The sequence below is a fragment of the Carica papaya genome, chromosome 4, assembly GCF_054855325.1.
Source record: "Carica papaya isolate Zhongbai chromosome 4, ASM5485532v1, whole genome shotgun sequence".
NCBI classification, from domain to species: Eukaryota; Viridiplantae; Streptophyta; class Magnoliopsida; order Brassicales; family Caricaceae; genus Carica; species Carica papaya.
The window spans coordinates 3,052,952-3,080,233 of NC_142312.1; the positions used below are offsets into that span (position 1 = coordinate 3,052,952).

The following is a 27,282-nucleotide window of genomic DNA, read 5'->3' on the forward strand; positions in this document are numbered from 1 at the left end:
CCTACCAACAGTTTAATGATTAAACTCATCATTACGTTTTTTCATTTTTATTAAGCAATAATTATGCACTTTAAGAAATGGAGTTGAGTTTGAAGTTAAAATTTTCTGTTTGGCTGACGAGAAAACTTAATGATTGACTCAAAGCAATTGCAGTATCCGTGACACCCAAACTTAAAGTCGTTATGGGTTGATGCTTTTCAAAATGGCAGATACATATACATATATACACATAAATGATGATAAAAATGTAGTGAAGGAACAAGAAGACATAATTCTCCAAGGTGACAAACAAATGCCAGGTTGTAGGACACAAATTCGACTCTTTATTTACTCATCTACACTACCTGCCATAACTTCATATATATATATATATATATATATATATATATATATATAAAGTTTTTGTCCTTGTATGAGCTTTGTCGCACCGTAGCTTTGCTACAGTTATATATACAAATCTATATAATGGATAAATGCTGTGTACCATACAATACATACATGGTACATAGATCTTTAGGGTAAAACTATTTTAAATAATTCTAAAAATATATATATATTTTTTATATACATTCATTCATGTTTTTATTATTGTTGGATTATAATATATTATAACGATTTATATTTTAGAATTAAAATTATGATTGTTTAGCGGTTAATTTTTTTTATTTAAAAATTAAGAGTTCAAATTTTATTATAAAGTTATAAAATTATATTTATAAGACAATAGTTATTGAGTATAATATTTAAATTGGGTGATTATATTAATATTAATATATTAATTTAATGATTAAATTTTATAAAAAATAAAAAATTTATTATATTGTAAGTGTATTATGAATTGAGAGACTAAAAGAAAGAAAGAAAGAAATGTGTGTTTGTTAGTGAGGAACAATGACATGTCTTGATGATAATAATTGCACCAAGGGACAAGAAGAATGAATACCCACACACAAAACAAAAAGTACACCAAAAAGGAGTTTTTGGGGTCCATTTAAAAATAAGAATATTACCATTTCTTGTGAATTGAGTAAATGTTTTTCTAGAGGGACCGATTCTCAATTTACATCCTAAACCATTTTCTCAAATATGAAATTAAGTAATTTTTTAATAAGTCAATTATAAACATTTAGAAATTTAGTGTGATTTAAACCCACAAATTTCTACTAATCAAATTAACGAGTAAAATTTGTTTAGATTTGTGGAAAAAAAAAAAAAAAAAGCTAATTTGATAGATATTAAGACCAAAAATTATATTAAAAAATAATTATGGCTTTTCCTGAAAAGTTACAATTTATAATTTTCAAAACTCAATTTTACCAAATACACAATTTATATATATATATATATATATTTTTAAGTAACACTACATTCTATAATTATTTCTGATAAATACCAAATAATTTTTAGTTAAAAATATTTATAATAAATATTTACTTAATCTTCTTTGTTAGGTCCATTAAATAAAAAGGATCCAAGTCCATAATTACAAAAATTTTGGACAACAAAACTTTGTCAGATTACCAAAAGGGCCTTTGGGCTTCCTTTAAATACATGAATTTTACTTGGAGGTACTTAGTCCGATTCAATTTATTGAACACTCAATATATAAACTTGGCCTAATCCAATTGTAAATAGACCAATGCCCTAAAAAAAAATTGTGATTATTTAATGGGTTTAATTTCTTTTTTTACATTCAAGATTTAATTTGACACCAAAAGTATTATTTATTTATTTATTTATTTTTAAAAATATGAGTTTAGATTTCCTCTAAGATTCTTTCAATGGAGTACATTTGTTCATATATACTTCTTTGTAAGGACAAGAAGAAAAGTCATGGGTTTGATTTCTTCCTTACCCATTTCCTCATCCACCAATCTTCCATAATTCTCAAATAAAACATCTAAAATTGCCTCTCCAAAATGATCTCCGACCATTGATTCTTGTACAGCTCTAACTGTAGTAGCCACCACGGTGCCATAGCTCATTTCCATACTCGTACTATCTCTCTCTATCTCGAACATTTTTATTCGATCTAATTCGAACGACCCTTGTCGTCTCACCTCTTCTTCAATCTCTTCTTTAGTTGGTGCATAAAAATGCACCTCATATGAATCCAATTTCTCCTGTTGGGTCTCTCCCTATGTATACATACAAATATTCTTATTACAATAAACTTTATTTTTAGCTTTCAAAAGTAAGTTGATAGAAAATAATTTAGTATGTACCCGAGAGACTAAATTGGCGAGCGATTGGGATAAAAGTTTCCAAAAGAACGAGTTTCCCCGATCGACGTGAGGAGGGCCTGCTCTGCCAAGTAAAATGATCACCATTTTTCCTCCAACCACGACCTCTTGAGATCTTGATTGAAGAAAGAGTGAAAAGTCTAGATGGAACTGGTTGGAATAAGCATGAGATACAGCTTCAGGACTGGTTTCAGAAATGTAAATGTTGTCTTTGTTTATGGACCTTCCTTGCTCGTCATAAATGCCCGGAGGAACCTGCTTAATTTGCCCATGCATTTTCACATGCTAACATATGGTACTATATGTACTTCAACATGCCTACCGCACTATGTGATAAATAAATAAATAAATAAATAAATAAAAACCCACCTCACAAAAAATATTGCATAACTTAAAGTGGGCATTTTTACAACAAAAAAATTATAAGTCCAATGCTTTTTCATAATTACAAAGTTAATTAGTGTATTAATTCGTGGTGATTTTTTTAATTAAAAAAATTAATTCGTTATAAAATATTTAAAAAAAAAAATTAAAATCTAATTTAATTACTAATAATTTTACTAATATGTTAATGAATTATTATTATTCTTTTTTATTAAAAAAACTTTTATTGACATGACAAAAACCTATTTTATTACTCTTAGCTTTAGTTAAAATCATGAATGTGACTTGTCAATAAAACTTTTTCTGTATTGTCACAAATTTCAGCATCAAATTCCTGTTGTGTTTGGTCCTTTTTCCTACTCTAATTAAATGACCAAAAAACTTTTGTGTTAAATTAATTAAAACTGTTGAATCAATTAAAAAAGACCCTAATTAATTGAAGAGTCTGACCTTGGAGAGCCAGTGCAAACTGTAAGATGAGTGGACAAAGTGCAGACTATTGTTGGGGAAGAGTCTTCCGTAGAAAGAACCAGGGTATCCTGCAATGAATATAGAGGGACAATACCCTCCATTTTTTTGTTCCTTAAGGTCTCTGTAAAAGTCAGGCAAGGCCTTAAATATGGAGTTGAAATCATTGCTGGGTAGATCATTAAGGTAAACTCTGAATTCTGGGACTGGACTCAAGCTACTGCAAGTCTCTTCAATGGCGGCCACCAAATCTTTGATAATTGACAGTGTATTTGGTCCAGAGGAACAGCCCAGATCAGCTATGCCTAAGCTTTTTGGAGCTGTTGCAGTGTATAGTTCTTGTATTGTCTCTATCGTTATGTCCTTCACCATGTCCGATGCCTTCTTCTGTAAAAACACACACCCACATACATATACATATGTTTATATTTGTGGAAGTAGGTGTATATGATAGAAAAATGATGAGGAAGTGTAGAATTAGAACCTGGAGGGTAGAGTTACTGGCATAGCTGGTCTTGCCAACTCCTGCAGCCATGTGAAAAGCCTTCTCCACATCCATGTTGTCAAGACCTAATTGTGTATGGAGATTAGTGGGTTAAGTTGGCCTGCTTTTAAAGCCAATTTTCCATCACTCATTCTTCCCTCTCTACCTTTTCTTTACATGTAAACATACCATAATTGATGAAGTGCATTATCAATTTATCTTTTACCAAAAATGGGTTGGTTCTACTCTTCAAATTGATTATCAATTTTTCATACACATGTAATATAATATAATATAATATAATATGATATTACTTGTCATGGTAGTTCAAGATAAATTCAAATTTATTATGATGATAATGTGCACATATATATATATATATATATATATAGAGGTAGCATTTTGACTTTTTTTTTATTTTTTATTTTATCCATAAATGAGATAAAGCCTAATTTTCATGAATGTGTTAGTGGGTGCCATTGACAGGACTGTTTTGTTAGCCTAGCTGCTACTTGCCTAACTTTGCATTTCCAACGATCGTGAATTGAAATTGAACAAAGAATTTAAAGTTTGCACCCATTTTATTATTATAATAACAATATTAAATTATTAATTATAATTAGTGCTCATTTACTAATAATTAATTAATTATTGCGTTCTGAAGGCAGCATTATCTTGTACCTCAATGTACATACACACTTGAAGTCCATTTTGCCATCACAAATTGTGGGGGAAAGAAAATGCTAATCTTGTTGTTCGACATAATTTCGGATTAAATTAAGTTAATAACCTAACCTTTAAAAGAATGAATTATTTGTAGGGTAAATTAATAATAATAATAATTAAATTATTAAATAATAATAATAAATTTTGGGAATATATAAGACTGAAAATTATATTATTCTTTACGTATTTATCTTAAAATAAATAAATTAAAAAAAAAAAAAAAACTAATTGATGGAGGGAAGAGGCACGATAATGAGAGGATGACCACAAATAAAAGGTAAAGCCTGAGACTGTGCCAAGTGCTCCACTTGTCTCGGGAACCAAACCCTTCTTCTGACTCGTGAGTCCATCAAATCAGCTTCTCATCATCTAATGGACACGTGTCGATCGAGGGAAGACTTACCCATTTGATCTTGTGGGGCCCTACTTGTCTAGTTGGCTGACGCATATTAGTCTATTAATAACATGTAATATTTTAAATTTTTTATTTTTATGATATCATAATAAAATAAATATTAATTTAACAAATCATAATTAACTTGTCTATTAAATTTATTATTTTTAATTTAACATATCATAAAATTAAAAATAATAATTTATTTTCGTTCGTATTAATTTAATGAAGTAAATTTTAAAATACACTTAATTAACTTTTTTACGTACAATTATTAATTAAAATCTATTATTATTTCATATTTTTTAAATGAAAATTAGTAGTCCAAAAGAGGCATGTAGAGCAACAAAAGTACAAAGAGTAAAACATTTATAAACTCCAAACAATCCAACAATCTGATGCCAATTAGTGTTGGGGTGGGGACTGGTTAAGTTGTTAGATTTAGATCACGTCGCTTTCAAATTCAGATTCTCATACATCCTTTTGAATGCTGCCAAAAGAAAATTTCAATTATTACACTCCTTTATATGTATTATATATATTTTTTAAAATTAAACCAGTTTTATCCTTTGAAACTAAATTTTATACAAATTATAAAAGGGTAAGACTTATTATATATAATCAAAATTACAATCCATACATATTAAACACATAACTTTGATGGTTTTGGGAATCTAGAGAAGGGATTTTGCTACTTTTCCTCCATCACAGCAAAGCAAAATTACAACAAAAGCTTGTTTTGTTGGAGAAGAAAATTTACAATACAAACTTTGTGGAATTTATATCGCACACATAACCGCAGATAAAAAAGAACAAGAACAAGAACAAGAACACTTACACGACGCTGTTAGATTCGACTAATTGCAATTTTGCAACCATCATCTGGCTTTGGTTGAGGCAAGTAGGTTATCTTTGAATCTGGGTTAATTAATTCCCACCTGCAATTTCATATGTAATCTACCATCAGTGAAACAAATCATCCTGTATTAAAAGCATCACAGTTATTATCACACAAAGGAAACATATTCAAGAATGATTTAAGACTTTATAACAAGAGAATATCATTCTTACTCATAGCCCAAAACCAAATGGTGAAGAAAGACTGCAAGTAGTGTTTGAGCAAGTTTGCTGCCAACACATCTCATTGATCCCGCACCAAAAACTTGGTATGCCTCTGGTTTTGTTGATTGCTAAGACAGAAGTTTATGCCCAATCATAATCATAAGAGTAATAATGAGAAACTATTAGTAAGTTCATCATAAATAAATAACTTATACCTAATTAATCCTCCAAGAATGAGAGAAAGCAGCCTACTTACGTTCCACCTGTCCGGATTAAAGCACATTGGATCTTCAAAGTATTCTGAGTTTGTATGAAGATATCGAATCCATATAAGTACCTTCCAACCTTTTGGTATAAAATAGCCTAAACATTTGACAGATCCTTTCAGTTTTTTCAAAATCAGAAAACCCTTTCTACTTCTGAATAACATTGAAGTACTTATAAGAAACAACATATATGGAAGAGGACCTTCGTATTCGACATCATAATCACTAGATCTGAAAGCAAGGGTTGTCATGTTTGCCATTCTTATTGCTTCATCCACCACCTGAATAACATGTAGTTGCTGTTATGTTTAAACACACAATGTGGAAATTTGAATCTTGAAAAGTGAATGATCGCATGTAGAAATTTGCATATCCAAAGCAGCCTATTGCAGCTCAATGAAGCCTTGTACATATTTTCACTGTCCATATTTGCTGATTGAACATTGAACTATTGCAAGAGTTAGTTATGACTCTAAGCAGAAGCTTTTTGCAATATACCCAATATACCACCATTACCTTCTTTGTATATTTCATTTGTGAAATTTCATCCAATGTAATGAGTTCTCCCTCCTTTATTGAACTTAACTCCGTATTCTCCTCCTGGAAACCAATTTGAAATTAGGACCTACGACATTTCATTACACAATACTGAAGTATATGAAATTATTACAAATGCTTGTCCAAGGCTACCAGAAAATGTTTAAGCAATTAATCCACAAAATCAGTTATAGCAATGTGCTTCCAATTTATAGTAGCAAGTCACTTAAATTAGCACGAGCAGCAGAATGTGAGATGAAGTAGAATAGTATTGTTACTCTAAGCCTCCGCAGAATTTCTGGGTTCTTGGCAAGGTAATACATAGCCCAGCCTGAAACATTTGAAGTACTGTCGAAGCCTCCGAGAAAAAGTGACACTATGTTATCAAGCACCTCTTCATCACTTAGCTGCTTCCCATCCCCATCCTTAGTTTGCATTAGAACATCCATCAAATCCTTGTTTTCCTGATCTCGTTTTTGGTTTTCTTTTCTCTTCTCCAACTTTAGTTTAAATATTTCCATGAGCTTTCTTCGGCACTGCAAAGAGTAAAATTGGTTTAATGCATCTTACTCGGGCACATAAGGGAACATGTAACGCCACATTCAGTAATACTTTCTCCTTGTAAACACTCCTATGCAAAAAGCTAACAAGAATATATTATAACATGAACACAATTAACAGGTCCAAATATGATTCATGAAAGTTTTATGTATCAATTAAACTGTGTTACCTGAATACCGCGATAGTAAGTAGTTCCTGGAATGTTAAATGGCTGTGCTTTTATCCCTTTAAGCAAAAGAGCATAGTACTGGCCAATCTCATCCAAAAGGGGTCCTGGTTCGATGCTGACGAAAACACGGGCGATGCTCTCAAATACCATCTGCGGGACACAGATAAATACCTCTCAGTAACACGTGCTTCCATTATTTTAAGGTTAAAGCCTTACCACCCAATTTCTACTAATAACATACCTTCTTGGCTACATCAAATGCTATCACAGAACCCTTCTCAGCCCATGAACGAAGAGAGGCCTTGATACCTGGTTGAACATGAAGAACAATTTGCCTGAGAGAACTAGTGTGGGCAACTGCAGCACTGACATAACCTTTGATCCTGGCGTGGTGCTCGCCAGTAGCTGCTAGCATAGAATTGGGGCCAACGAGATCATTAGTGGGAAGTCTATAAGGAAATAGATTTGAGTGGAAAAAAAACTTCATTACGGCTGGGGAGCAAGCAATGATTGATGGACAGCGGAAGAGATATGTTCTATACATCCCAACTCCATCACCGTATCTGATCATTGCAGACGCTACTTAATATTATTAATCATTATAATTCAACATTTTTGGGAAAAAGAAGCATAACGGGAAGATAAATATATATATGTATATATATACACACACATGCTTTGATGTAAGATTAGCATATGAATCATATGAAGAAGATGGATATTTTACTTGGCTCGTTTAGAATTGATGAAATCATCGGGTCGGCGCAGAATCTTGAAGTACCAAATGAAAGTGAGCAGCTCGCCGATTAAAGGGAAGCCCATGTGACCAGGCGGGAGTTTCGCACGCTTAGAAGCCAAGTGTCGTTTGAGCGGCAAAACATGCCAAAGCTCGTTCCACCACCAAAGTATCCAAATCATTAAAGGCACTGCACCCAAAACCCCTGCCACCCACCATGCCTCCATGATTTCCATATCTCTGATTCTCTGAAATCTCGTTTCCTACATCCAGATCTGAGAGCACAACTGATAGCTTTTAAGTAACATTTTTAGTTATGAAGTCTATCGTCTCGGCTATTTTAGTGGATGTTGACAGTGGTCCTGCAATCTGGACAAGGAGAGAAATAGATGGACGGTCTTTTTCAAAGAACCTGGTAACAGCCGGTACTATTTTGCCCTTGCCTCTTACAAAGGATCCCTGCTTTTATCCTTTTCAAAATTTAACACGTTCTTCTCCAAACGAAGATCTACACGAAGACAGGACATCTTAGGAGCAGAACGTCCGGAGTAGAGAGGGAAATTCCAGCGAACGAGCATGATGAAAACGATCGATTCTGGTGAGCGAGGTCGTTGAGGTTGAAGATGACATTAATGGGGAAGCTGGTGGACAGAGTGGCCGTTAACACGTACGATTACGCGGGAAGACGAGGAACCTGAAAGGACAATACTGTCTTTTCCTTTCATTCATTAAGTAATTTTCAGTTTCATTTTTTATTTTTAAAGTTAATAATTTTTAAAGTTTACAGAGGATAATTTCATCTTGCATGATCTGTCATACTAAAAAAACAAAATCTATCATTTATAAACTATCAACACTTTTAGTATTGTGATTAAGAGTTTCGATTATTTTTTTTTTAAGTTTACGAGTTCAATTTTCATTAAAAATATAAAATTTGTTAGTATATTAATAATACTGTAATTAACTTATAATACTTGATTTTCAATATATAAAATATATTTAATTAATATATTAGAGGTTACAAGTAGTAAATTGGAGTTTATCATATAACAAGTCATATTAAAAACGTATTATTAGAATAAAAATATTTTTTAAATCAGTAAATTTATAAATCTAAATACGTAATTTCGTACTAAATTAATGAAAAATATAAACAGAAGTGTATTTGAATCCATCATGGAAGAATTATTCGCGTTCGACACTAAAATCTTTTGAATCAACACGATGCCTTAAAAATTAATTTTTTCTGATGACGAGATTTTAAAAAAATAAAATATCGACTGTGTGATTTGGAAACCGTAACCGTTTTTTATATCGATAAATTTTTACAATTTTCATTTCATTTATCATAAAATGAGAATACTACAAAAATAATATTTACACATTATAAGTTCATACTTAAATACGATGCATTAATATTCAATATTATTTAACCGCATTTGATCACTTTTAAACGAATCCATTAAATTGATAACTTGATACGTATAATATGACTCAAATTAAATCTACAAATTAAAAAAAATTCAACACGTATATCTTAGTTCCTCTTTGTCACGACTTGATACATTTCTGGTTATGCATAAGAAATATTTTCGCAAGGACTTGTCGAAGTTCCTAAGCTTGCAGCCTCAAGAAATTACTTTCTCTCAAACATCACTCCTCAGGCTTGGTTGGAGAGATATGTACAAGTTTGCTCAGTAATGAGCAAAAGAACTTGTTTCGATAACTCTTGCAAGTTTGCTAAGTAAGAACAAATTTATGCATATATAGGTATATATATAAACTATGCATTTATGCATGCATAATGAGGTCTTTTGAGAGATAATATAAAGAAAAGTTTGGCTCTTTTTTTATCAGTTCAAGACTTCAGAAAAATTTGGTTTGAATTTATTTGTTTATTATATAGTAGACTTTAAAGTTTATAAGATAATATATTTTATAGAATTTGATAACTTGAGTTGGAATCTTATTATCACCATGTTTGAGGCATAATATAAGTACGAAATCATCATCTCCATAATCCAAATGCCACAATCTCGAAATTAAAATTCTCAAGGGTTGTTGTGTTACAACATATTCATATTTCATTGGTACGTAACAAAAAATGTACTAAACTATTAATACGAGTAGGTATTGAAATCCAAACAATCAAACTATTTTGTTTGCGTACCAATTTTTTTAATATACAAATTTGTACCTGTCTTAACCCCATGTAGGTCCAATATATAATTTTACTCGAACTTATGCAGCTTGAGAATGAAAACCAGCACTGAAAATTTAAGAAAGTTCGGGGAAGGCAATCTAAAACCAAAAAACTAAAACCTTAGGTTTTATTATTACGATCGGATAGAATTTGTCGTATTCGAATGAATCTAAATATTCAGGTTCAGATTCTTGAGGATGCCGCTTGGGTCTTGAAGGATTCGTCAGTCTTTGTTTTCTTTCAAATTATTTGTTAAATATAATAATTTCAATTATTACAGTTAAATTTATTCAACTCCTTTATATATTTTAAAAAATTAAACTACTAACTAAAACCAGTTCTATACTTCAAAACTAAATTTTATACAAATAATGAAAGGTAAAAGAAAAGAAGCATTCAACATCATAATATTTAGATATATAATCAAACACATTTGTCACATTCAATGAGCAATAAACAAAAAACAGAATATCCAAATCCACACACATCAAATTTATTTATTTTTTACTTCTATTCAATTCTCTCAAATAATAACATGTTAGTATTTTGAATGTTACCAAACACTATCTGTTGGTTTGTTGAGGAATAAAGCTGGGAATCTGGGGAAGGGATTTTGCTACTTGCCCTCCATCACAGCAAAGCATAATTATAGGGAGGGCTTATTTTGTTGGAGAAACTTTGTGGAATTTATATCACACAAATAACCGTAGAGAAGAAGAAGAACAGAAGGGCACTTACTCGAGACAGTTAGATCGACTAATTACAATTTTGCAACCATCATTTGGCTTTGGATGAGGCAGGTAGGTTATCTTTGAATCTGGGTTAATTAATTCCCACCTGCAATTTCACATGTCATCTATTATCAGTAAAATGAATCATCAGTACAAAAGCATTAAATTACAATCATAAAAAAGAAAACACATTTACGTATTCGAATTCAAGAATGATTTAAAACTTTATAACAAGAGAATATCATTCTTACTTATAGCCCATAACCAAATGGTGAAGAAAGACTGCAAGTTGTGTTTGAGCAAGTTTGCTGCCAACACATCTCATTGATCCCGCACCAAAAGCTTGATACGCCTCTGGTTTTGTTGATTGCTAAGGAATCAATAATAATATTAATAAAAAACTATTAGTAAGTTCATCATCAATAAAGAATTTATAGCTAATTAATGACTCCGAGAATGAGAGAAAGCAGCCTACTTACATTCCACCTGTCTGGATTAAAGCACATTGGATCTTCAAAGTATTCTGAGTTTGCATGAGGATATCTGACCCATTGAAGTACCCTCCAACCTTTTGGTATTAAATAACCTATAATATTTGAAAGACACTTTCAAAATTTCAAAATTAGAAAACTGTTTCTGCTTCTAAATAACAAGTATAGACACACACATACAAATACATATATATCAACAAGAAACAACTATTATATGTTGTACAGGAAGACGACCTTCATATTCAACATCATAATCACCAGATCTGAAAATGAAGCACGAAATGTTTGCCATTCTTATTGTTTCATCCACCACCTGAATAACATTTAGTTGGTGTTAAGTAAAATAAACAATGTGCAATATTGAATCTTGAAAAGTGAATGCTCATGTATAGAAATTTGCATATACAAAGCAACGCTATTGCAGCTCAATGAAGCCTTGTACATGTTTTCACTGTCCATATTGAACATTGAACTAGTGCAAGAGTTAGTTATCACATAAACGCAGAAGCATATTTGCAATGTATCCAGTATGCCACCATTACCTTCTTTGTATACTTCATTTGTGAAATTTCATCCAACGTAATGAATTCTCCCTCCTTTGTTGAACTCAATTCCATATTTTCTTCCTGGAAATCAATTTGAAATTAAGACCTACAACATTCATTACCCAATAACAAAGTATATGAAATTATTACAAATGTTTGTTCAATAATACCAGAAAACGTTTAAGCAATTAATCCACTAAATTTAATTTAGTAATACTCTTTCAATTACAGTGGCAGGTCACTTAAATTAGTATGAGATGCAGAATGTGAGATGAAGTAGAATAGTATTGTTACTCTAAGCCTCTGCAGAATTTCTGGGTTCTTGGCAAGGTAATACATAGCCCAGGCTGATACAGTTGCAGTAGTTTCGAAGCCCCCGAGAAAAAGTGTCACTATGTTATCAAGCACCTCTTCGTCACTTAGCTGCTTCCCATCCCCATCCTTAATTTGCATTAGAACATCCATCAAATCCTTGTTTTCCTGATCTCCTTTTTGGTTTTCTTTTCTCTTCTCCAACTTTAGCCTAAATATTTCCATGAGCTTTCTTCGGCACTGCAAAGAGTAAATTTGGTTTAATGCATCTTATTTGGGCACATGAGGAAACATGTAACGCCCCACATTCAGTAGTACTTTCTCCAAGTTAATATGAGTACATCAGTATCTACAGTAAATACAGATCAAAATTCCTATGTGAATAACACTCCTATGCATAAAAATAACAAGAACATATTATAACATGAACACAATTAACAGGTCCAAATATGATTCACATGAAGTTTTATGCATCAATTAAACTGAGTTACCTGAACAGCACGATAGTAAGTAGTTCCTGGAATGTTAAATGGCTGTGCTTTAAATCCTTTAAGCAAACAAGCATAGTACTGGCCAATCTCATCCAAAAAGGGTCCTGGTTCGATGCTGACAAAAACTCGAGCAATGCTCTCAAATACCATCTGCAGGCAGACACATATTAACTCTCAGTAACATATTCTTCCATTATTTGAAGGTTAAAGCCTTACCACCCAATTTCTAACAATAACAGACCTTCTTGACAACATCAAATGCTATCACAGAACCCTTCTCAGCCCATGAACGAAGAGAGGTCTTGATGCTTGGTTGAATATGAAGAACAATTTTCCTGAGAGAACTAGTGTGGGCAACTGCAGCACTGACATAACCTTTGACCCTGTCGTGGTGCTCGCCACTAGCTGCTAGCATAGAATTGGGGCCAACGAGATCATTAGTGGGAAATCTATAGGGAAATAGATTTGAGTGGAACACAAACTTCGTTACGGCTGGGGAGCAAGCGATGATCGATGGAGAGCCGAACAGATATGTTCTATACATCCCAACTCCATCACCGTATCTGATCATTGCAGACAATACTTAACATGATTAATCATTATATCTTAATATTTTTGGGTAAAAGAAGCACAAAAAAAAAAAAAAAATATATATATATACACACACACACACATGCTTTGATGTAAGATTATCATATGAATCATATGAAGAAGATGGGTATTTTACTTGGTTCGTTTAGAATTGATGAAATCATCGGGTCGGCGCAGAATCTTGAAGTACCAAATGAAAGTGAGCAGCTCGCCAATTAAAGGGAAGCCCATGTGACCAGGCGGGAGTTTCGCACGCTTAGAAGCCAAGTGTCGTTTGAGCGGCAAAACATGCCAAAGCTCGTTCCACCACCATAGTATGCAAATCATTAAAGGCACAACACCCAAAACCCCTGTCAGCCACCATGCCTCCATGATTTCCAATTCTCTGATTCTCCGAAATCTCGTTTCCTACCTCCAGATCTGAGAGCACAACTGATAGCTTTAAGCAGCATTCTTAATTATGTAGTCTATTGTCCCGGCTTATTTTAACAAATGTTAACAGTGGGCCTACAATACGAAAGCAGTCCGGCCGGACAAGAAGACAAAATGGACGTCTCTTCCAAATAAACTGGTAACTGCCGGTACTATTTTGCCCTTGCCTCTAACAAAGAATCCTGGCTTTTCTCCTTTCCAAAATTAAAAAGGTTCTTCTCCCTACCAAGATATGCAGTGTTGCACTGTAACGGTTCTGAAAATTTAAAAAGAAATATATATAATAATTTGAGTTCGAAAATAAAATAAATGTTAAAATTAATATTCTTTACATAATAATTCAAAAATACTAACAAATATCATTGAATAAATTTTTTAAAAAAAATACAAAAAATAGAAAAAATAAAGGAAACTATAAAGTATTTAGGGTCTACTCGTAACCTTCTTGCGGATTGGATTCGGGAACCGGGTCCTCATGATCTGAAATGGTTAAATAAGGAGTAAACTATACTAATCCAGTAAGGACATCACAATATATCATCGTCACAGAAGTAAAGATTGGTAGAAAAACAAAAAATAACCAATAGAGCACAAATTTTAAACAAATTCATTTATTAATAATAAAACTATTTACCGTTCACTTATCACAGTGAGATTTATAAAAACAACCTATGGAAACAATAACATTATAAATATCATGATTTCATATATAATCTGCAACATAGCACATATCGTTATATTATTTTCAAATCATCAAACAACAATTGTCCCTTTTTTATCAGCCTACTAGTATTCATAGAGATCCATAGGGGTGTCCCCGCTACACGTGAACCATTTTCATTAACAATCTTAATTCCAAGGTCGTCCCCATACCCCGTCTGGTATGAGCACCAAATGACCAAGTTTTCATACTCCGTCCGGTATGAGACAACATTCACGATAGGGTTCCATCTGAACCCGGTCCGTCCACCATCTCCCACGATATCTAGTGAGGCTGTCATCTTATCCATTTATTAGATCATATCCCTTTCCTGTTTATCCTTAATCTCCGTTATCAAATTAAACACAATCACATAAACAATGAATATGTACCCGGTAATACAATTATATCTTAAATTCCAAAATCACACAGTAGTCAAGTAATACAGTAATACATGCATTTAAAACTCTAAAACCAGATACCGTCATGCCTTTAAACTGTAAAATAAATCAACAGAGAATAATGTCCGATTTCGGGCTCCATTAGCAATCCATAATTGCATTTATCTAACCTGTACAAAAGACCGTATTATTATTTATTCAAACTTCACATTTATGATAGGAATTAGGGTGAGGGGTCCTTACTTGATTCAACGCCGAAAACTAGATGGTTACTACGCATATGGGCGGTCCCTAGGTTCTCTGAATTTTTCTTTGGGAACTGAAACGCGCTTACGGTACCTACAAGTGTCCCAAATAAATCCAAAAATTAGACTCAGGGCCCACTATGCCAATTTCAGAATTCTGGCACAGCGGCTCCGCCGTGCTCCGGTGACGGCGCTGGCGCTAGCGACGGCGATCCGCCTCGGATTGGCTGTTTTTAGATGAATTCAGCCAAACTTGCAACGATTCTTACCAGAAAACACACTTAGGGCCCTCGGTGGGCCAAAAAAATACAGAAAAGTGAAACTCACCGGCGGTGGGGCTCTCCGGTGCGGCGGCTCCTCCGGCTCACGTTGCAGTTGGGCATTTTGCTACGGTTAACTTGTAGAGGAGGAAACGGTGATCACAACAGTAGAAAAATCACATCGAATGGGAATCGGGAAGGGCCTCATTGGAGGCAAAAACTGAAACATCCCGCGGCGGTGCCGCTGAGCTTCAGCGGCGTTTTCTGGCCAATTGACCGATTCTTTCACTCCGATTTGGCCATGGGTGGGTTTGAAATCAAATTATGAGCAAAGGATAGAATTTTTTACCTCATTTGGCGGTCGAAAATTGCTCCGATGCGGCGGCGGGTGGCGGCGGTCGGCTCCCCGGCGACTGGGCTGTCTTCTCCGGCGAGGGGCTCTAGTGGCTAGGGTTAGGGTTTGAGTGCGGATGAGGTTATTTATACCCATCTATTTTTGATCTGAACCGTCCATCGCTTTTAATCTGAACTATCCAATTGCAATTAAATAAGGAGTGAATCTGGGCCGTCCGTGCGCGTTTTTGATCTGGGTCGTCTGTGCGCGCGGGAATGGATCTCAGCCGTTTGATCGCGCACACGCGGATCGCCCACGTGGCTCCCCCCACGTGGCCTCCCACGTCAGCGTCTCTGTCACCTGACGCATCCTGGTTGGTCGGGGCTGCTGATCAGGCAGTTGATGTGGCGTAACTTTTCTAAATTGCGATTTGATCCCCGTTTTTCCGATTCTTCTTTCAAAAATACCATTAGAATCCAAATTTTCACACATTTTTTCCAAAATTATTTTCAATTAAATCCTCAGTTATTTTTTTCACCATTTTTATTATTATTATTACTATTATTTTCATTTAATCAAATTAAAATAAAATAAAATAAAATAAATTCAATTAATACATATTTATATTTATATAGAAATAATAAAAATAAAATAAAATAAAATAAAAATAAAATAAAAATAATTGGGTGTTACATGCACCAAGACAGAAAGTCTTAGGAGCAGAAGATCGGGAAGAGAGAGGGAAATTTCGGTGAATGAGCATGATGAAGACAATCGATTATGGTGAACGAGGCCAAGGAGGTTAAAGAGGACATTAACGGGAAACCTGGTGAACATAAACTATGTTAATAATTCGTATGATTAAAACCCTATTTGAATAATGGTAAATGATAAAATTTTAATGTATAGTATTCTACGGTTGTATAAAAATTATATTTATTTTAATTTTTAGTGGTAATAAACGGTATCTGACTAACAAATTTGGAATGAATTTTAAAATCATCAAATCAGTAGTATTTGACTGACAAATTACTTTTTTTCTTTTCATACTCTCATATAATAGATTTAATTCTATTTTTATTATCATAAATTATTATTTATTTTATTAAATATAAAAATTTAATTTAATTATGTGTAATAATTATTTATTTAAATATAAATATAATTATATTGGTAAATAATTTATTTATTTTTATTATATACTTTTTATATACCATTTACTATTACATATAATAAGTAGAGATAAAATAGTAATCATTCAAACATAAAATTTTTTTGTCATCCTGTATCATTATCATTCTATCACTGTTATTGTCATATATTAATTAAACATCACTAAAATTTATCCAAACAGAATGTCCTGTAAGTAGGAAAAATAGATTGATACTATCTTTGGAGAGCAATGATCGTTTGGCGTCAGACATCGAACTTTGGAAGATGAACATCTTTTGCTGATATTGGATTAAAAGGACAATACTTTCTTTTCACTTTTCTAGTTTTTGTTAATATAATTTTAAAGTAATTTTTTTAAAAATTTTTCAAGCTTATATTTTTTAAAAGTTTACAGAGAATAATTTCATCATGCATGATATGTTGTACTAAAAGAAAAAGGTTAGATCATTGATATTTTTTTGTGTTGTGATAATCCAAAATTTATCACTGTATTAGCATGTTAATTAATAATAATTAGTTTATAATATTTTATTTATAGAGCATATGACTTAATTAGTGTAAAAATTTGAAATTAAATGAAAATAGTTTATTATCTAAATGCGGAAGCGAATAATAAAATCAAAGTTTATATTCTTTACATAGTAAATTGGATTTCTCAATAGAGTTACAAGAATATCCCTTCTATTTTGGTTCATAAAAAAAGACAAACGATAATAAAAACAAATAAATAGATATTTTAAGGGATTAACCTCCATTAGCACTTGAAGGAGAGTACGGGAGGTGAATTACTCATAACTTTCTTACTGATCAGGATCTGAATCTTGATCTTTTTGATTTAAAATAGTTAATAAAAGGGTGAGCTATACTAGCTCAGAAAAAATATTATACTAATCATTGATACGGAAAACTGAAGGTTGGTAAAAATCACAAAACAACTAATGGAGCTCTTGATTTAAGTAAATATATTTAATTTTAAAATATTTTATTTTATACTTACCGTTACGAATTTTTTCGAAAATAATCTATAAAAACAAATAGCCAAGTAACATTTTAATTTCGTTCATAAGATCAATAATTCTTCTTTTTAACCTATTTATTGGGACCCTTGGAGGTCCATAAGGATATTCATCTACTCGTGAACCCAGTGTCTCGATTTGACACTTAATTCGGTTATTCCCATACCCTGTCTGGTAATAAGCGCCTACATGCCATTCCCTCGATACCTTGTTCGATATAAGCTAAACCATCTTTTCCAAATCCTTCCGATATGAAACTTTTTAGTCCCGTCCAATTGAGATAATGTCCATAGTAGGGTTCCTTATGTACTATACCGTCCATCCTTTTCCAAAACACCCAGTAAACTTTCATATATATAAATTCTCGTCGTCCAAACAACCACCAATTACATGCTACACATTCACAGGTTAATTTAAACGATATCTAAGCAAGGGATATAATTTATATAAGCAAATAATTAAGTAACCAGATAATCAAATAATCAGTACAGGATAACCCAAGTAAACCAAATAACCAAGAACACAATTTAAACTAACAATTTAATGCACATAAATTAATAGTAAATATTTTAAGCAATATAGGAGAAAATGACAGTAAATTAGAGCAATTGTACACTGACCGATTCTACTTTTACTAGTGACTTATAATTATTATTATAATTTTTCTAATTTTCATAAAATACAAAGTATTAATTATTAAGTCTCAATTTATTATAACCGATAATAAGGTGATGGATCCTTACCGAGATCGGTATTTTAAAATGCTGTGCTACCCACTATGCATCCTAGCGGGTCCTGAGTTTTCCTGAATTTTACATGCAAAAATCAAAATATTCGTAATGTACTAAAAAATAATCCAAAAATCCAAAATTAGTGTTGAAAATTCTTTCCAGCAATTTTAGGTTTCAGTACGGCGGCACTGGCATGCACCAGTGTCGGCTCCACCACCCATAGTGGTGGTTCACCTCGCTTTGGTCAGTTTTGGCCGGTTTCATATATATCATTGCAAAAAAAAAAAAAAAACACGTTAGTAAGTCTCAGTTGGCTAGAAAAATTGAAAAACTGAACCTACCAGCGAGGGGAGGGGCGGTTTCGAGTGCAGCAGCTTTGTCGGTTCTCCTTTCCAACTGGGGTTTCTCCTTCGGCTAATCTTTTTTGGCAGTCGGCAGTGACTTCGGTGCAACGGCGGCTGGTGGCCGGTCTTCTTGGATCGCTGGGCACGCGGATTGTTCGCATGACTTCTCGCGTAGTACCGATGTCAGCAGGGTTACCACGCGGCATGCTCCGGTTCGCTTGGGCTACTGACCCATGTCCCACGTGGCTGAACTTTTTCTTTTTGTATTTAAATTCCATATTTCTAATTTTTCTTTTAAAAACACTTTCGAATTTAAAATTTCACATATATTTTTTTAAAATTACTTTCAATTTCGTTCATAATTTATTTTTCTTAAAAAATTTAATAAAATAAAATTAAAATATATTTTTTAAAATAAGAAAAACCAACCCAGGCCGATATTCGGGCCAGATATTACAATTAGTGTGTTGGAGGTTATAAAATCTAAATTAGGATTCATTCTAATTATGTATATACATAGAGATATTTTAATTAATAATAAATTCAATTAGCTTATAAGAAATAATATTCAAATTAATATATTCAAATGGTAAAATACCAACTATGCACAAAGAGTAAATTCAAATTAACTATTTAAAAAATGATATATTTAAATATAATTTTTAACTTTTATGTGTAGATATTTAAACAGTAATTAAGTTGATATGATATTAAATGTACATTTTATAGTTACTGAAAATTACAATTTTCTTCATACCCTGAATCTATCTATATAATTATTAAAAGGTTGCTAACTGCAATAATTCCTTTTAATCATTATTATACATTTTACACTTAAATACATTATAGACAATGTTTATATTAATAATTATTTACTAGAATATATGTTATTCCATTTATTTTCTAAAACAAATGACTGACATTATATATCTTATGTATATGTGTAATATATTTTCTAAATAAAATTGATAAGTAATATATAGTTATATTTATGTATTCATACATAGATATTATGAGTTTCAAATTTTAATATTATATATATAGATGTATATATTTGATGACTTAAAGATATTGTCATGATATATATATATATATATAACACTTCAATCAATTTCGATCCAAAAAGTAGAATTATTACTTTATTTATTTCCTGGAATTTACTAATTTTAGAAACCTGACCTATAATTATTTTCTAAATTATTTTATTTTTCATAAAATTAAAAATTTTATGATGAAAATATTAAGTTATTTTAAATAAACTATAAAAATTCAATTCAACGAATAATAAAAAATTTTAGTATCTTAATTTTATTATATAAAATTTGTGATACTAGGAATGAGGGTTAAACATTATGTATTATAATACTATTAATAGAGTTTAAATTTTGGAGTAGCAAAATAAAGAACACCAAATCAAATTGAAGATGGATGTTGCAGGCGTTCTCCGCATGAATCCTCCAGGAGATGGGAAAAAGAGCTACGCCAAGAATTCTCTTGTCCAAGTCTCTTTCTTTATCTTCATCATCTAATTCATATATATATATAGATATATATATGCACGTGTCTATAATAACATTTTATAACTTTTGTGGGTTTAATGTTTCAGAGAATATTCATATCAAAATCCAAGCCATTTCTAGTAGAAACCATAAGCGACATGGTAAGATCAATGAGGAGGAGTAGCAGTGTTAATGGCTGTTGGCCGGCTTGTTTCAGAGTTGCAGACTTGGGTTGCTCGTCGGGACCCAATACGCTGCAGGTGATCTCAGAGATTATTAACACAATTAGTGACGAGATCATTTGCAACCAGCTGCAAGAAAATGATGAGCCAGAAATCCAAGTCTTCTTAAACGATCTTCCTACCAATGATTTCAACACTGTTTTGAAAGATGTTGCTGTGTCTTATAATCAAGATGATAAAAACAAACTTCGCTGTTTTGTGTCGGCCGTGGCTGGTTCTTTCTATGGCAGACTGTTCCCCAGGGAAAGTCTTGATTTTGTACATTCTTCTACCAGTCTTCATTGGCTCTCCAAGGCAAGTAATTATTAGATTCACTTCCAAACATATACACATATAAGTCAAAATTCATACATTTATCTTTAAGAGAGTTGTGTAAACTTTTAAATAAAAATATACAAAATCATAATCTAACTAGAATTTGCAATTTCAAATAAAAAATAACATATCCACTGTTTGAATAAATAGCAATACTAAATTTACATATATCTATATATGTATATATAAGGTTCCAGATGGTATTGATGAGGAAAACAGAGGGAATATATACATAGGAAAATCAAGTCCTCCAAAGATATATAAAGCATACAAGGAGCAATTTGAGAAGGATTTCTCAAACTTTTTAAGGTTACGGTGCGAAGAAATGAAAGTAGGAGGTCGTATGATTCTTATCTTAGTTGGGAGAAGCATTCCATATCCCTTGGCCTCGAAGAACTTTTTTCCATTGTGGGAGCTCCTTGCAGCATCTCTCATGGATTTGGTTGCCCAGGTAATTTATTTTTATTATTAATAATTTTACATATGTATAGTTTTAAATAAATACATTAATTATATTTAATTATTTATATAAAGCTATTCTCATCACAATAATCCACATCATTAACCACCATTAATTATTTCTACAATTAATTATCAGATACGTACATATATATATATATATATGTGTGTGTGTATCTCTTGTTCTCTTCTATGCTTGGTTTTAGTGTACAGGTTTTGCATATTATCTTTCAACAAATAAAAAAAAAAAAAAAAACACAAATAACTTCAGTGTTCTACTTAGTAAATAAATGTATACATTTGTTAACTAGGGACTCGTGAAGGAAGATGCGGTAAACTCCTTCAACATGCCTTGGTACACTCCATACAAGGAAGAAATAAGAGAGATAGTTGAGAAAGAAAATTCATTCAGTCTCGATAAGCTGGAAACCTTTGAAGTGAATTGGGACCTCAGGGAAGCTGTAGCAATGAAGGAAGAAAATTTTGTGTTGAATAAGAATCAAAGTGGGCAAATTGTCAGTGATCACGTAAGAGCAGCAACAGAATCCATGTTTGTTCATCATTTTGGAGAAGCCATAGTTGACAACTTATTCAAAACCTACTCAGATCATATTGCCGAATATCTTCGCTTTCACAACTCCAAGTATATCAATATAGTCATTTCAATAACAAAAATATAGTATTTTAATTAGTTTTAAAGTTATTATGAATTAAAGGCTTCAATTGTTGAATAAGACGTGGGTAAAATAGTAGTGTTATATTTGATTCAAACTTATTGTATTTTTAATTAATTTCTAAATCTTATTTATTTAGTGTGTACTCGTTATAGTTTAATATTTAATGCATGATTGAATAAATTTCACTCATAACTTGATTATACATACCATGAGTTTATTGGTAAAATAATATATTTTATTTTTGAATATCTATTCTACTTGCACTGAATTGTTATTTATATTTTATGAAACTGAAATTCAATTAAATTTCGATGCAATTATTATAAGTAAGGTGTGATCATTTAGAAAATTTACTTTTTATATTTTTAGGTCGTAGAAACTTTTAATTTTTTTTGAATAAATTTGCAACTAAAATTTTTATCTTTATTTAAGAAATTATATTGTATTTTCTATCTATTTTTCATAATTTCAATCCAAGTTATATATTTTTGAAAAATTTGTGAATTTATATTCTTATTGTCATAAAAAGTGGGCGTAGTTTTTAAAGTTTTAGAATTTCAGAAAATTACAGAACATATTTTTTGACATGCAGATGTATACTATGATATACTTTTTGCAATAAAATATAATTCTTTAGTTTGTTTAAATTAAAATTAAAAATTTTATTTTGAGAAAATTACTATACACCCATAAAAATTTGAGTTGGATAGCTTTAAGAGAATCAGTGTAATAACCAGGTCCAAGGGAGAGGAGAAAGCCCAGGTTCAGGCCAGGAAATAAAAAAAAAAATAAAGAAATAAAGATTTAAAAAAAAAAAGGAAAAAGAAAACCTAACAGAAAAGGGGACAGGGGCGGTGGAGAAGAAGAAGAAGAAAAAGGAGGAGGAGAAGAAGGAGAAAGAAAGAAGAATGGTGTGCGGTGCACACGAGCAAAAAAGAGGAGATGTGTACAATGTCGGGTGCGCGGCGTGCACTATCGTCGAAAAAGAAGAAGAAGGAGAAGAAAAAGAAGAAGAACGAGAAGAAGAAGAAGAAAAAAAAAAGAGGAAAAAGAAGGAGGAGGAAGGAAACATGTCGCACGGTTGGAAGAAGAGTAGTGCGTAGTGCCAGGCATGCGACGCGCACGACTAGGAGAGAAGAGCTGCACGTGGTGCACGGTGTCGAGTGCGAGGCGTGCGTTGCTGAAGAAGAAGAAGCAAAATACATGTTGGGTGGATCTGATACGCGTGAGAAAGACCATGGCGCAATGTTTTGGATCTGTTCAAAGATCCATGCGAGGCCAAAAATTAGAGAACCGAAGAGAGAGAGACCAAAACTGCACTTTTTTGAGTCGGAAGCCCAAATTCAACACTGATTTTGGTAAATTTTCTTCCACCTTATATTTGATTATCCTTTTAAATTAAATCCTTAATTATGTATATGAAATTTTTAGGAAAATTGGGAAGAGGAAACTGAAAAGGGAGCTGACTATATGGAACCAAAGTCGTTCAAAAGCTTTTCGATTTCTTCTTTCATTGGAGATTTTGATAAGAATTGAGTTAATTTTCATTTAGGGATTTAATATTTTCGTAAAATAATTTATTAATTTAAAAATGATGGACCCAAGTTTAATGAATGATTTTAAAATATATTTTCTTGTAAATTATCATCCGTATGTGAAAGTGTGTGATTGGCTTCCTACGATTGTGTTTGTGTAATTAAAAATAATGTTGAAGCTGTATGAATAGATAACTGAGTGTGTTTAAATGTATGTGCATGTGCCAATAGATACACATATAGGAGATAATGGAAGTGTATGTTTACAAACTGTATGTCTTGATACATATATATATATGATTACGTAGATAATTATTTTGAATGAGCAGTATATGATCTCGTATAGATATATGTGAAATACATAGTATATAGATAAGATGAATTCATGTGCGCAGGATGACATATGCATAAATCAGGTGCATACGCATTTGTATTTATGTGTGAACATATATAATACAGTGTATGTATCGATAAGTGATTAAAGCTATTGTATGAGTGTGAGTGTAACTCTATAAGTTTTTAATGGTAGGCATAATTATACGCGAAATATGTGTAGGGGTAGTTAAAATATATATTGTTGTGCGTGTATGTATATATAATATGAAGTGTGCTACATACATATAAATTATATGTACAATGGATACGGGAACAAGTCAGTAAGTGTAGAAATATGAGAATATGTATGTTTGTGATTGGTGTTTAAGTTTTTGAAGTTGAGATATAAAATAGAGATAATTTTTTAAGAGAAAAAAACTTACCGTATATCATGTAAGAGAGTGTATGAGCTTGGTACATAGGGTGAACCTTATTATGGATGTGTACTCAGTCGTACGAGGCTGGGAAGTCCCATACCGGACGAGGTTGAGAATTAGTTTAATTACGCTTATACCAGATGAAATATTTAGATGATTTGTAATTGTGGCACTCATTATCGGACGAGATATTAAGACAGTTTATAATTATGGTGCCCATTACTGGACGGGGTATGGGGACGGCCAGTGAAATATAAAAGAAATATTTTATAAATCCACGTGTAGTGGAGATCCTTATGGGCCCTATATCTATTGTGATTGATGATATTTATGAATGAAATGAAATTATCTGAATATGAATATAATATGATATGATGATATTTATTAATAAGAATGATATGTACGGTACCTAGATATAAATATGTTAGAATGGGTAATGAAAACAATGTGGTTCTTGATTGTTTCTTTTGTTGTACTTTGCGGTAATGATGATGAGTATGGTTATCTTACAAATTAGACTTCTATGAATATAAAATTTACATTTGTTTTATTAAACCTATATAAATGTGCATTTGCATATCTCTGTTTTGAACACTACTTTATTCTTACTAAGTCCGTGAAGCTCACCTCAATTCACACCCCTCCACTGCAGATTAGTTCAGGTCAGGAGTGAGTTTAAGATCAAAGAAAGACTTTGAAGAATCTTTTAGCTACATTGGACATTTATGGTAAAGTAGAACTAAATATATTATTGTGATGTAATTTTGAAGGGTTGTTGTGAGTCTCATGAATTGTGACTCCATACAAAAGATGTATTGTTGATTTATAGAGATTAACGTAATGTTATGCAAAATTTATCAGATTTATATGTGAGGTAACACTCATTTTTCTCTAGAGAAAGCGAGTCATTACAGTTGATATCAAAGTCGTGTTCATCGGAAGCATTCCTTATATCATGAGGCGTAGGGTTTTTATGAGGTTTAGAGTCAAAAGGAAATTAGGTGGTATACACCTTAGAAGATTTTTTTGAAACTTCGTTCGAAAACATGGGAAAACATAATTATAAGTTTAAAATTTTGAGGAGATTGGAGTTGTATGAGTTGGAATATGATAAGTCTAGCAAAGAAGAGGTTAGGGCTTCACTCCAAAGCCAATTGAGAATGATGAATATGTAAAACTATTAGAGCTTAAACTTCTATCGAAAGGTTGATCCAATAAAAAAAAAATAAAGTAAAATTTTGGGAGGGAACTAAATTTTCCCTCAGTTTGATAAAGGGACCTTTAAAGGGGGAAGACCCCCCCATAAAGCAAGAGAAAATTTTTAAGGAGAAAATAAATTCCCCAAACAAGCAAAAAGGGGGCCAAAAATTTTATTATTGTTGATTGTGTCATGATCTATATCAAGATCATGAAATAATAGAGAGCTTGGAGGTTTGGACCATTCTTTTGTCTTAAAAAGCTCTGATATAATCTGAATTACTTATGGATATTATTGGATTTTTATAATAGATGATATTTTTACGAGGCGAGTCTGCCTTTATCTTCCTATTTCCCTTACCAGAGCTTTGGCAAATACTTAAGTTATTGATGCTCTAATACTACTATCTCTAGCAATAGACATTACTAGGGATATTTTAGTTAATGGATAATTTACCTTTAATTGATTCCTTACGAAATGGAAGAGCCTTTAGAGATTAAGAAGAAAGAGAAATCCTAAAAACAAGTAGACTCATAAGCAATATTTTGAAAGACCAAATAATTATTCGATATTTTGATGCCTTTTAGGACTCCACATGAAATTTCCTTTAGAAAGGACAGATATCTTGCTTGTTCCAAATTCGCATTGAGGTTCCACATTACAACTCATATACCTCGTGGATGAAAGCATTTTGAGAGATGAAATAAATCATGTGCCTGGTAAAGATATCTATATGTATGTATATATTAAATGAGATAGAGTACACCTTATTAGTTTTCTTATTCTTGAAGGTCTTTATTCCTCTTAAATTAAGTTCTAAGGGAGAAGAGGATGTCCTAGGGACATGTTCTGACCCTAAATCATTGATAATATAAAAACACACATGGAATATAATTATCTTATGCTAAAAAAGAACACATAAATGGATGCAATATACCAAGATAAACCCTTAAAGCCAACACTGTTAGAGTGGTGCAACAGAAGTGTGTTGTAGACTCATGAACCATAACACATGAAAGCTTTCTCTTGAATCGATAAAGAGAAATTGCTGATAGGATAAACATGAGATTTATGCTCTAAGACTATATTTATGAATGATCACACAAAGACTATGAAAATTAAAAGGGTATAATACATTGCCTCAAAAGAATAAAAGAAGACAAAATTTTCTTATTAGTAGCAAGGCTATTAAATGACCTCCCACATAAGGAACTCATAATGACCGTTGGTAATGACTATAGATTCTATGAGTCATCAAGTACAATCAAGAGGGTTTTAGGAAAAATTAATTGAGTACTGATGCAAAAAAAAAAGGAGGGTGACAACTGTAGATTCAATGCCTTACAAGATTAACATTCGATTAGGATACAAAAAAAAAAAAACCTTACCCAAAGCAAAATTTCTAAACATAATATGGTCATTAGTAAAACTCAGAGGACCTGAATTAACCTAACCAAACCTTCATTTACTGTAGCCATAAGGATCTGTTCTCAACACATAATCAAACATTTTAAGAAAAAGGTATATCTAACAAGAAACTCCTACTGAAGGACCTTGTCCCTCCTAAATTAATTT

General features: G+C 32.0%; 4 protein-coding genes and 1 long non-coding RNA gene across 8 annotated transcripts; 2 read left to right on the forward strand and 3 right to left on the reverse strand.

Annotated features, from left to right (window-relative positions):
• Positions 1 to 1,718: 1,718 nt before the first annotated feature.
• Positions 1,719 to 3,775, reverse strand: LOC110822553 (S-adenosyl-L-methionine-dependent methyltransferases superfamily protein). Its single transcript, XM_022052697.2, has 4 exons — positions 3,580 to 3,775; positions 3,078 to 3,482; positions 2,226 to 2,498; positions 1,719 to 2,138 (listed from the first exon to the last, which is right to left on the reverse strand). Exons 1-4 carry the CDS (start codon positions 3,652 to 3,654, stop codon positions 1,797 to 1,799), a joined length of 1,095 nt encoding a protein of 364 aa, XP_021908389.2. The 5' UTR covers positions 3,655 to 3,775; the 3' UTR covers positions 1,719 to 1,796.
• A 1,274-nt stretch (positions 3,776 to 5,049) lies between these two features.
• LOC110822285 (ent-kaurenoic acid oxidase 1-like) lies at positions 5,050 to 8,682 on the reverse strand. 4 transcript variants are annotated; one of them, XM_022052359.2, is made up of 10 exons: positions 8,022 to 8,681; positions 7,536 to 7,857; positions 7,295 to 7,444; positions 6,843 to 7,100; positions 6,544 to 6,627; positions 6,230 to 6,308; positions 6,018 to 6,124; positions 5,771 to 5,889; positions 5,538 to 5,637; positions 5,050 to 5,189 (listed from the first exon to the last, which is right to left on the reverse strand). In XM_022052359.2, the coding sequence occupies exons 1-9, from the start codon at positions 8,264 to 8,266 to the stop codon at positions 5,547 to 5,549; spliced, it is 1,455 nt and encodes a 484-aa protein (XP_021908051.1). In that variant the 5' UTR covers positions 8,267 to 8,681; the 3' UTR covers positions 5,050 to 5,189; positions 5,538 to 5,546. The 4 variants fall into 4 exon arrangements, 3 of the variants coding, with proteins under 3 accessions (XP_021908051.1, XP_088073484.1, XP_021908050.1); XM_088217358.1 differs by lacking the exon at positions 5,050 to 5,189 and having other exon boundaries at positions 5,291 to 5,637; positions 7,536 to 7,699; positions 8,022 to 8,682; XM_022052358.2 differs by lacking the exon at positions 5,050 to 5,189 and having other exon boundaries at positions 5,291 to 5,637; positions 8,022 to 8,680.
• A 2,020-nt stretch (positions 8,683 to 10,702) lies between these two features.
• LOC110822156 (beta-amyrin 11-oxidase-like) lies at positions 10,703 to 13,986 on the reverse strand. Its single transcript, XM_022052171.2, has 9 exons — positions 13,531 to 13,986; positions 13,045 to 13,366; positions 12,804 to 12,953; positions 12,295 to 12,552; positions 11,998 to 12,081; positions 11,690 to 11,768; positions 11,444 to 11,550; positions 11,216 to 11,334; positions 10,703 to 11,070 (listed from the first exon to the last, which is right to left on the reverse strand). Exons 1-9 carry the CDS (start codon positions 13,764 to 13,766, stop codon positions 10,968 to 10,970), a joined length of 1,458 nt encoding a protein of 485 aa, XP_021907863.2. The 5' UTR covers positions 13,767 to 13,986; the 3' UTR covers positions 10,703 to 10,967.
• Positions 13,987 to 20,335: 6,349 nt separating this feature from the next.
• Positions 20,336 to 22,353, forward strand: LOC110822348 (benzoate carboxyl methyltransferase-like). The gene is made up of 4 exons (XM_022052437.2): positions 20,336 to 20,532; positions 20,637 to 21,065; positions 21,277 to 21,537; positions 21,857 to 22,353. The coding sequence occupies exons 1-4, from the start codon at positions 20,455 to 20,457 to the stop codon at positions 22,223 to 22,225; spliced, it is 1,137 nt and encodes a 378-aa protein (XP_021908129.1). The 5' UTR covers positions 20,336 to 20,454; the 3' UTR covers positions 22,226 to 22,353.
• Positions 22,354 to 22,985: 632 nt separating this feature from the next.
• Positions 22,986 to 24,085, forward strand: LOC148266200 (uncharacterized). The gene is made up of 2 exons (XR_015818279.1): positions 22,986 to 23,580; positions 23,654 to 24,085. It is a non-coding gene; the product is annotated as an uncharacterized LOC148266200 (long non-coding RNA).
• The last annotated feature ends 3,197 nt before the right edge of the window (positions 24,086 to 27,282 follow it).